This window comes from Mustela erminea, chromosome 6 (assembly GCF_009829155.1).
Source record: "Mustela erminea isolate mMusErm1 chromosome 6, mMusErm1.Pri, whole genome shotgun sequence".
NCBI lineage: Eukaryota > Metazoa > Chordata > Mammalia > Carnivora > Mustelidae > Mustela > Mustela erminea.
This window is the reverse complement of record NC_045619.1, coordinates 66,494,727-66,506,142: the sequence shown is the minus strand read 5'-3', so window position 1 is coordinate 66,506,142 and position 11,416 is coordinate 66,494,727. Positions and strand designations below refer to the sequence as shown.

General features: G+C 38.7%; 1 protein-coding gene across 1 annotated transcript; it reads right to left on the bottom strand.

Moving 5' to 3' along the window:
• Nucleotides 1-220: 220 nt before the first annotated feature.
• Nucleotides 221-11,022, bottom strand: MANSC4 (MANSC domain containing 4). The gene is made up of 5 exons (XM_032347582.1): nt 10,523-11,022; nt 9,793-10,052; nt 7,571-8,106; nt 4,694-4,828; nt 221-2,186 (listed from the first exon to the last, which is right to left on the bottom strand). The coding sequence occupies exons 3-5, from the start codon at nt 7,797-7,799 to the stop codon at nt 1,528-1,530; spliced, it is 1,023 nt and encodes a 340-aa protein (XP_032203473.1). The 5' UTR covers nt 7,800-8,106; nt 9,793-10,052; nt 10,523-11,022; the 3' UTR covers nt 221-1,527.
• Nucleotides 11,023-11,416: the final 394 nt, after the last annotated feature.

Genomic DNA, 11,416 nt, shown 5'->3' with positions numbered 1-11,416 from the left:
AAACCTCAAGGAAGAAAAATGTTTTTCTAGCACCCCTGGTTTTTTGGAAACCTTTAAAGCTTGTATATAAAAAATAAAATAAGGTAAATTAAAAACTTGCATATATTTTAAAGAAAAATAATCTTTTAAAAGATTGTACAAATAATTTTTAAAGACTGCTTCCTGAGTTATTTATTGAAATATAATTTTAGGGTAATTTAAGTCTTTATATCCTCCCTATGTAATATGAATAATTTTTTTCCTAATGCATTGGGAAAGAAATTGATAAAATTTAATATTTAATATCATGACTAGTAAATAAGGGTAAGTTGATGACATTTTTAAAATCAGATTTTTATTTGTAGCTAATATTCCACTGATAGAGATTTTTTATATTTCTTCCTTATATTAAAAAAAGAAACAGACATTTTTCCCCCACATAGTATCAACACTAGGGAAAGAAACAGAAACACCTCTTAAGCCACTGGACAGTTTGTTTTAACATAAGAGAGAACAATACTGTTTTATTAATCCTGTAATAGGGCTTTCTTTTATCTATTCTTGCTTATTGGCTGTCTTTTAGTATCTCTCCTCACATTTAAAAAGAGTTTCAAGGGTTAGATTAAGGGTCTAAAGCTTAAAATCATTGGAGACTTGATTGAATTAAAGTGTCTGCACTTCAGGGTGGGGGTGGGGGTAGATCTGGTGTAAGATTTGGACAGAGCTCAAATACCTACAGCTAATGTTTGCACCTGGGAAAACACTACATACACGTGAGGGCTGTAAACTAAAACTCCCAAACTTTATTCAACAGAGATCAACACAATTCCAGTACCAGAGTTAAAGGCATGTCAACTTTAAAAAATGAAGATGGTTTAGGATTAAGAAGAATTAATCAATCGAACATCAAAACTAAATTTTTTAAAAAGGCAGCATTTGCACATGTGTTAGTAACTGTAATAATAGCACTTTTCTGTCCAATCCACTAAAAGATTTTATTAACATACATGACAATTATTTGACCTTGACAGGAAACATATGATATTATGGTGTTTTCCTCTCTGTATTTTTTTTTCCATGTTTTTTGGAGGCTTTTAATCTAACAGTGATTTCCAGCATGAACTTTTGAACCAGATATCTATTAAATCCTGCCTTCCCTAATATTAAGCTATGTGACTTTAGGGAAGATAGCCTCTCTCTTCTCATTTTCCTCATCTGTAAAATGTGATAATAATACTGTAGTCATTTTAAAAAGTATATCTAATTCATAAAATTATATCCATGAGGGAATACATGTATAGCACTTAGAAGCATATCTCTCACACTGTGCTAAACAAATGCAGGGGTCAGAATTTTGGAACTTTGGCAAAGGGTAGACTATTCACAAAATAGAAATGATCAAAGCAGTTAAGTTTATGAAGATTATGGCCTTGCAATCCTGTGCAATATTTATTTTTTTTAAACAAACAGCCCTTGTCTTACAGAAAACTAAAAACGATACCCTTGAAAGCTTACAATCTTGTAACTTTTACTATTAAGAGTTCTTCTTTAGAGTGTTAACTTTTTGACATGCCTGTATCCTGCCTTTCTCTGCCCTGGCTTATACTGGCCCTGCTGCTTTCTCCAGCATCCAGATGCTAGGATGATCATACAACAGCAAAGAAAGATGACAGAGGTACAGAGGGCCACTGGAGCCAGCCACATCTTTGAAGTCACAGATGCCCCATCAGGTGTCATGTCTTCATTCTCAGCTGTGTGGTTTCTGCTGTTGGACCCCTTGGTTTTATTTAGTAATTGCTTGCTACTGTTGAGTCGGGATGGAATAGGCCTATGAAAAGCTTTTGTGTCTATGGGAACAAAGAAAGGAGAAATAGTCTTGTTATCTGGATTATTGATGAAATCAGTGCTGTGTGACACCATATTTACCTCTGTGGTAATGGAGTTATTCAGGGAAATGAGTTTTGCCCAAGAATCTGTGGTTAACTCCTTGGAATACCTAGTACTGTTTGTGTTGACAACCAAATCTTGATGTGTGGTTGATGACGGCATCTCTGTTGATGGTAGCATTTGGTTTATCACTGTGGTTTGTTGTTCATCTAAATGCGTAGCTTTTAAAATCCTTAGTCTGTCCCGTGTGTTAGATGAGGAACGAGTATTTAGATATGTGGGACGTGATTGTTCAAAAACCAGCAAATCTGGATCTATACCTGAAAGATAAATAAGGCATCATTCATTTTATTTTTTATTTCAAGGAGAGAATATCAAAGCACAGCTTGGAGAAGTCTTGGGTTTGCCACCAAGTTAGTGAACTGAGCTTAAGTTCAAGTTCTACTATTGCATATTTCTGGAAGGCTTAGAAACGTACTGGCCACATTCGAATTTATCTTAACTTTCAAGAACACTTTCTGTTACTAACAGCTGGCTACATCATGGAGGATTCTTTGTGTCTGCCAGGGCTTCTGGGTAACAATAGCCAATGTTAGTGCAAGAATTGCAAAAAAAAAAACAGTAACCATTTGAGATATGTAGCATCTTAAAGTTTTTTAAAAATAAATAATACGGAAGTATAACTGTATTCAAAATCATGAGCAAAGCCCTCTTTCTCCTCCCTTCCCAGTTCCTGAAGGTATTGACTTTGTCTTCAGTATTTTCTCTCTTGTAAAGGAACTCCTTTCCCTCTGACTTCAGACACAAGCAAATATTGCTCTGTCTGTAAAGGGGAGGGGAAAAAACTTCTCAACAGCTTTTCAGTTGTCTCTCCTATCAGTTTCTGTCTCTCTGCCTCTCTCCCTCTCAACATAACGATATCCATTTCCTTTCTTTGTTGTTTGCCTTCTGCCATCTTGTTCCATCCACACTATTCTGTCAGAATTATGCTTCTGAGATAATCAGTAGTTTCCATATTTCCTGGCCACCTCATTGTTCTGACTTCTCTTTTACCCTCAATCCTGCTGGCCATCCTTTCCCTAAAATTCTCCTCTTGTGACTCCCTGGAATGCAGACTCTCTTGACACTTTATCTCAGATTGCCTGTTTCTCATTTTTTCTTTCTTTAGCTGGTTCTCTCCTTGGTTCAAACTGGTTGTGTGCTTTCCACAATCTTTAGTCTGTTGTCTTCTGCTGAATTTTCCCTTCATCTCACCCCTTCAACACACACACACACACACACACACACACACACACACACACGAGTATCCTCATCGGCTGTCACCATTATGTCAGTGGCACTGAAATCCGCATCATTGTTATTTCCTCTTTCTCAGTCCCTGGTCTCATTGCTCCTGAGGTCTACTGAAGGTTCCCACCTAGACATCTCATGTCATCACTGAACAGTCCCAAAGCCAAAATCATTTTGTCTGGCTCTCTGTCCCTTTCGGTGACCTCACCAATCTTCCATCACCCAAGCTGGAATCTATGTACTACAGAGCAACCTATGACTCCACTCTCTTCTTTTCCTTCATCCAAAAAGTCGGTCCTATCTGGTTCCCTCCCAATGTGCTGGTAATCATCCCTCCTCTTCATTGCAGTTACAGTCACCTTCTCCAGATCTAATGCTTCCCTGACTATATATTCTAATTCGCATCCTGCATATTATTTTCTCAGACTAAAGACAATCACACTCATCACTTTAATGATGACGTTCTCTCACTAAATTCCTTTGCTGGTTCTCTGTTGCTGACAAAGTCAAGTCCAAACACTGCTTTGTCCAAAACACTTTTGTAACCTGGCCTACCCTATCCTTACCCAGATTTTCATTGCAACCCCGAAAGTGCCCCTTTTGTAGCCAGATCTGTTTTCTACTCTCCCGTCGTGTGATACAGAACTCCTTGTCTTGCCTCTGCCTGGCCTTTTCCATGAAGCTGCCTCTGAACGTAGGTTTCTTTAGTCTCCTCTTCTTTTGAGTGCTTGTACTTGAGGCAGTATCACACATTTTTGTATTTAATTAGGTTCTACACTAATTGTGAGCCTTGTCATATCAACTAGATTGTAAGAAACTCGAGGGCAGACATACAGCTGCCATCTTCTGCAGTGCTGCTCCTGGCCTGAATTAGGTGTTCAGTAAGTAAAACCGATGACGAAATTTAGCACCTTTGTATCCGGATGGCAAAAATCTCTTCTTTCACATTTACCAATTTGTACCATGTGTTTGTATACATGGGCAAGGCACGCTTAAATGTGTATTTATCTAAAATAATGGTTATCTTGGGACCATTGGTAGGCTAATGTATGTTAGTAAGTGCATTTCCTTGTCCTTGACATCAATCTTTGTAGAAGCCTTGTATACAGTGTCTGTCCATAGACCTCAAAACTGCCACTAAGCATTTTCTTTGTTCCTAGTAGTACGCTTAGCCCCTCCAGTAGGAATGCCTTTTTTTTTTTTTTAATTTACTTATTTTTTTCAGTGTAACAGTATTCACTATTAGGAATGCCTTTTTTGGCTTTTGCTAGGGGCTCCTGGAATATAGGTAATGCTTAAGCTCTTCTTTGATCACATACAATTTGTTATCATCTGGAATGAATTCATCAGTGCTGAGCATGCCAAACTAGAGCAAATTTATTTGTAGTTTTCTGCCCTGGATGCCCATAACTTTTCCAGATAGAGATCACGGGAAAATAGTGGTTCAGGTTGTTACCAGCCAGTTTCTAGGTTATACATCTCTACTAGAGCGTTACCAACATTCTTCAACATAAACACAAAATGCACAAATCATTACCTTCTGTTACGTTGTATAAAATGGCACTGGTTCCGGGCTCTAATATGCAGCTCTCCAGTGTGGGGCAGTGAACATGGAGGCAGTTGACATTGTCATGCATGGGATCATGGTAGAAGACAGCCACGTTACAGGAAACTGAAAGGAAAAGTGCATCTACAGATGGTTTTGGTTTCTCCCAGCTGGAAGAGCTCTGAGTAGCTTCTATTTCTTCCAAGAACATGGCATTCACACCAGTATATTGCAGGGCTATGTTCAGACATCTCACAGAACATGGTGAACTACAGTAACTGTTTCTATGAATGTGGAAAATGCCCTTTTAAAAGAAACTGTCCATGGATTTTTCCTCTAATCTTTCACACATTCCATTCCACACAGGATTACCTGGAATCATTTTCCAATCCCAGGATTTTATGTTCATGAAAAGTTCAGTTGGCTACAGAAGCCCCTGGGGCTTATCAGATTTCTAGTTGCAGTGCCTTCTCAGAATGCTAATGCACCGGAGTTCACCAGAGAAAGAAAAACAAAAATCAAGTGACAGATGTTGTAACAAAAGAGGGAGTCATGGGAAGGCAAAAACTGCAATTACTGGGAGAGGCCCAGATGGTAGAAAGGCAGCAGGCCAGGTGAACGCTACCCTGACCCTGATTATAGGGGAGCACTAGCCCCATTTGCAAATCACACATCCAATGGAAAGCCCATTCAATGTCCTTTAAAGAGGAAGAGAGTCCACTGACAAGGATGTGAACATTTGGAATTCTAGTGGGTGGGGGTACGTCACTGATGCTATCCCCCTTCTCCTAAATAACTTTGCTCCATAAAATGCATCATGTTATTTCTGGAAACCCTTAAGTCTGATTTGCTGAGTGCCAGTATCCAGTCTGTCCTCCCTAAAGTGCAAAACAGACTTTCCTCCTGCTGCAGTGTAGTAGGAACCATGCGCTGGGAAATCCATTGACCAAAGGTATCAACTTCTTTAATAAAATAAGATTACAGAGGGATAGCCTACAATTACCAGACCTCAGAGTATCCCTAAAGCTGTTGTGGAACTGTGGTTGGCCAAACCTTTGCTGCTTCTGTGTAAGGTTAACTGTGGGGAGCTCTATCCCACCCCTCCCCCGTTACCTCTGGACCAGCCAGGAGGATAAAGAAGAGGGCAGAATTCAATGAATAATACATTGCTAATACATTTTAGATTACAAATGCATTCCTTAAAGACTGGACTGTCAAGTTTAAGGGAAAGGATTAAAAAATATTCAAATTTAGACATTTAAATTTTTGATAAGAAAGTAGTTGATGCTGTAAAGAGAACAATTTTAAAAGAAGTTTTATATTCCTCTTCGTGTACATTTTAGAGTTCCAGCTCTGAACAGGTTAGTTATTGCAGGACTGTGGCTTTTTAAAGTTCTGGCTTCCAGCTAAAAACAGACGTGTGTTCGTGCCCTTTCTTCTGGAGGAAGAAAACCACAACTTGGAAGCTATAGAGGCTCTAAAATCATGGAATTCTACTGGATGCTTACAGTATCCCTGGAAGTCCAGAGGACACAGTTTCCCTGCGATGGACAGTCAGGTAAATTGATACCATGGGAAAATGCTGAAAGGTACACCCTCCCCACACACCTTCCCTTCAGGCTTATGGGAGTTAGAAGCATCTTTAAGGTGAGAATCTAGATTGGCAACCTTTTCAAAAAAATTTCCCTTTGGGGCACCTGGGTGCCTCAGTCAGTTAAGCGTCTGCCTTTGGCTCAGCTCATGATCCCGGGTCCTGGGATCAAGCCCTGCATTGGGCTCCCTGCTAAACGGGAAGTCTGTTTCTCCTTTCCCTCTGCTGTTGCCTCTGCTTGTACTCTCTCACACACACACACACACACACTCTCTCTCTCTCTCTCAAATAAATAAATTCTGTAAAAAAAAAAAAAAAATTCCCTTTAAAAAATTAATTGCTCTCTTGTGTGCCTGATTAACTTTCTAGGGCTTAGCCCGGGACAGCTTCTCACACTGTGGTCAGTTTACACCCTTGGGTAGCCTCAGTACACATCCCAGAAATCTGCCATGTGTACTTGGATAGGAGGCACTGGCAATTAATAAGTCAGTATCAAACCATGGAAAGAAAGTGTGGAAGAACCAGGAGAATTATTTTAACATATTGTGTTGCTTTTGCTATTTCTTTCCAAGTAGCTTTAAAATCTTGGAGAAATGAAAAACAAATGAAAGTAGTCTTTAGACAATTATAACTGGAAATTCTGCAATAATGAAATGTTTTCCTCATTATAAACCGTGATCATATTACATGGGTGATGCTTAACTCTGATTCTGGATTTCAGACAAAAAAATCAGAATATTTAAAATATATATTTATTTTCTTTCTTTTTGCTAGTTGACATATATCTACCTATGTCCTTCAAAACATCTAAACAATCTAAATTCCTGCTCAATGCAACCCACATTTGCTCAACACAAACAAGCACATTTCAAAAATTTGAAATATTGAGATCACCAAAAGAAGTTTAAAAAGGAAATTATTGTATTTTTTTTTTTTGAAACCAAATATGCCATTTTGGGGGGATGTGGAAATATTGTTAGTTAACCCTCGAGGAAATAGTTTCATTTAGCACTTTAGTGAAGAAAAGAAGATTCTGTGTTACCTGTGGGTTCCATGGCACTCTGGATCATCACCAGATTTGTAAACTGAGCCAGAACTGATCCAAATGGCAAAGTCAGTCTCAATCTCTCTCCTGCCTCCCCCAACCCCTTGTCTCTCCCTCATCTTCCCTAGTCCTGATCATCTATTCCCTGGAACCTCTGCCTAGAGCTCCTTACTTAGGTCTTCATTTTCTAAGTTTCTCCTGATTTTTGTTCAGGCATATCATTGATACTTACCATCTTTCCTAAGGCAGCAGCTCCTGCTACATTTCTGGCCAGTACTTTCAGAATAATACTTCAGGAACTGAGCTCCCAGCTTCTGAGACTCCTCCAGGTCAATCAGAAGACCTGGAAAGCGACGGATCCAACAGTCTCTATAAAAAATGGTGGGTGAGCAGAGAGAGTCTGAGGTCCACCCCATGCTCAGCAGCAGCACCAAGGCTGTTTCCACCACTGCCACGTGCATTTCCGTGGTAGGAAGATCGGGCAAGAAGTCTGAGATCCGGACAGACGCCGAAGCTAACCATCAGGGTTGAGGACAGGTTCTGGAATTTCAAAGCTGTTGCTAAGGGACTCTCCTAGAGAGTCACCTTCTAGAAAAGTGAAGCCATTCTTTGACTGCATATTGATTTTTCTTTTGTTTCTTCCCAGCTGAGCCCTAGGTGAATATTTGACTTTCTGATGTTAATTCTGAACATTTTCCAGGCCATTTTGATACTCTGTCCCTTACCCTCTTGAAGATATGGATTCTCTCCTCTGCTTTTCTTCTTTCTCTGAAAGTGAATAGTCACAGACACCTCTTCCTAAGTAAATATAAAGACAAGTGGAAATCCTAGCCCAGAGTCTTTCTGAGGAAAACAATAATTTAGTCACTTGACATCAGATAAAGGAAGGATCCATTACACCAGAAACAAGACATGGTTTGTAAGGGGACTGTTGTATGGTTTTAAAGAAACCTGTGACAGCAGACTTTTAATTTTTTAATTTTTATTATTTTTTTAAAAGATTTTATTTATTTATTTGGCAGAGAGAGAGAGAGAGATCACAAGTAGGCAGAGAGGCAGGCAGAGAGAGAGGAGGAAGCAGGCTCCCCACCAAGCAGAGAGTCTGATGTGGGGCTCGATCCCAGGACTCTGGGATCATGACCCGAGCCAAAGGTAGAGGCTTATCCCACTGAGCCACCCAGGCGCCCCAACTGCAGACTTTTTTAAAAAAAATTTTCCCCCTATTTAAGTTCTGGTATTTACATTCACCAGAAAACCAGTTTGTGCCCTGGTTTAAATTTTTTGTTTTTATTAACAAAATAACAACAACAAAACCTTGAAAGTAAATGAAAACTGAAAATGAAAAAAAATTAATTTTGCAGTGATTTTGAAAACATTGAATGTGGATATGTGGATCCTGGTCACTTCTTGGAGCTAGGCATTCCCCACCCCCTCAAAGGTCAACAACAGACTTTCTTACAGTAAAAATTGTGAAGAAGTTCAAAAAGTGGAAGGGGGGCACCTGGGTGGCTCAGTCATTAAGCATATGCCTTCCTCTTGGTTCCTGATCCCAATGTCCTGGGATTGAGCCCCCATGGGGCTCCCTGCTCAAGGGGAAGCCTGCTTTTCGCTTTCCCACTCCCCCTGCTTGTGTTCCCTCCCTCCCTCGCTCTCTGTCAAATAAATAAATAAAATCTTTAAAAAAAGAGTTCAAAATGGGGGCTATCTAATCTGTTTTCTGAGATTCTTGTTTGCAAGTTATAAAAGATACTTCTTTGTGAAGCATATACAAAAATGCATAGTATCTCTGACTAAAGCAGGGACAGTTTCTAAGAAATGTGTATTAGGGAAATGAAATGGTTTTAAATTTCTAAGTATTAATAAAAATCACTTCAATTGCAAGGCCAAAACATTTGAAAAGATACTAAAGGAGGCAAAAAATGGCCTCTCACTTTTGTGAAGGTTGTAGTTTCCATATCCCATGATGATGTCCACGTTGACAAAGTAGTTCAAAATATGAAACTGTTGGGTTTTTACACCCATTTTTATACCAAGCATAAGTGAAAATCAGCTTTTGGCATAAAGTACGGCTGAACTGCTCTTTTTAAAAAAAAAAAAGATAAAGCTTTTTCTATCCTGTGATCTCAGTTTCTTTCGTACCTTTTGCACAATGACTCATTCACTTACTTGGCACAAAAATGTTAACATTCTTTGAATTTTCATTTCTCTACCTGTTTTGTAATAATAGCCTATCACATATGCTTTAATTTTTAGAAATATATGATTTAATCATCAGTAATAAGCAAATAATCAAAGGGCTGAATAACTTTAAAAACAAAACATTTTCTTTCTCCTAAGCAAAAATTATAACATGGATTAACTCCTAACCTTGCATAAGCCACCTAAAATATACTACAAATGATTAATGTGTTATTCTATTGAACTTCTCATAGAAAACAAGTTTCAGTTGCTTACCTGCAAATAATCCGACCATTCTGTCTGTTCCAAGGAGAAAAGGAAGAGAGGTTTCCTGATGGCAAAGTAAGCGACAGGTGAGGAACAAAAAGATTACTCCCTTTTTCTCCATGAGGTTCCATAGATACAGCAATTAGTTCATGCCCCGGGGACAAAAACCAGAAAGTCAGCTTTCTAACCTTCTACCCTCAGTGTCTTTCAATCACATTAAATGCAGTTTCTTTTGTGTGATATAGAATTCCTTGAAGTTCTCATGTATCCTGCAGGGATAATACAACAACCCATAATTGCTTAATCCTTTTGCTGTCAAATGGTGTTCAAGTAAAGATCAAAGTTGCATTTTTAAAGAATCTCCAAATTCCAATGTAAAAGCATGCTTTAATTTTTTTTTTTTTTTTGGTGATTGCATAAACATTCAGTTGGAAACCAGGAACTTCTTGGAGCCAAATATTTTGAAAAGGAGAGATAGAAACTGGACTGCAGGGGCAGAGGGAGGAATCCACAATGGGCTGAGATATGTGGCCCAGAAACATCTAGTCTCAAAATTGTCCGTGTGAGATGAAATTACAGAAACCAGAAAGCAATTCCAACTCTGAATAAAAAACTGCTATATAGGCTTTTATAGATTTTATCAAATATTGAGAACTGTTACACTATTGCAATGCAGTGATATATTGTATTTATTTCCAACTGGGTGCTCTTAAGAAGGGTTCAAAGATTGAATTCTTACCTTAAAAACCACATTTTTCTTCCAAGAGCCTGATTCAGTTGCTCTAGTCTGGGAACCAGAATTCTTATAAGCGTCCCAGGTGATTTACTAAGATGTTTGGAAAACAGTGACATAACACTGACTGCAAAAAAAATGGAAGTTTTACTTACATTAAGATGCTCAATCGGAATTAAATATGAATGATTTTAATTTTTTCTAAATATTTATTTGAGAGAGAGAGAGTACACACATGGGGGGGTCAAGGTGGGGTAGAGAGTGAGGGGGAGGAAAAACAGACTCCCTGCTGAGCAGGGAGCCTGACCTGATGGGGGTGGTATAAAGATGAAAGGGGTTGGATCTCCTGTCCCTTCCCAGAGATCATGACCTGAGCTAAAGCCAAAAGTTGGATAGCCAACACACGGAGAATCACCCAAGAGACCCTGAGCCATTTTTAAAGAACTGTACTACTTTAAAGTCATTTAAATTGTCCCACATGCTTGCATGAAAGGAAAATATTTCAGTTTTGCTTGTTAAAAAAGAAAAGGAAATAATCTTTATTAAAATGTTTTGCTTTTTATTAAATTGATATATGTTTCACTTTAAATACCCAAACTTTTGGGACACCTGGGTGGCTCAGTTGTTAAACATCTACCTTCGGCTCAGGTTGTGATCCCAGGGTCCTGGGATTGAGCCCCACATCGGGCTCCCTGCTCCATGGGAAGCCTGCTTCTCTCTCTCCCACTCCCCCTGCTTGTGTTCCCTTTCGTGCTGTGTCTCTCTCTGTCAAATAAATTTAAAAAAAATCTCTAAAAAATTTTAAAAAATAAAAATAAAATAAAAATCCAAACTTACAGAAAAGCACAAAAAGGAATAAAAACTATAGTCCTATAGTCTTAACACTTTCATTAACATCCT

Bases quoted from the DNA above. Each gene is read 5' to 3' on its own strand.
- MANSC4 (XM_032347582.1), bottom strand. From the start codon at position 7,799: ATGCACGTGGCAGTGGTGGAAACAGCCTTGGTGCTGCTGCTGAGCATG. The intron at 4,829-7,570 runs GTAAGTATCAAT...TTTTCCTTTCAG, and splicing joins CTGCTGCCTTAGGAAAGATG to TTTCCTGTAACGTGGCTGTC. The intron at 2,187-4,693 runs GTAATGATTTGT...TTTATCTTTCAG, and splicing joins TTTATACAACGTAACAGAAG to GTATAGATCCAGATTTGCTG.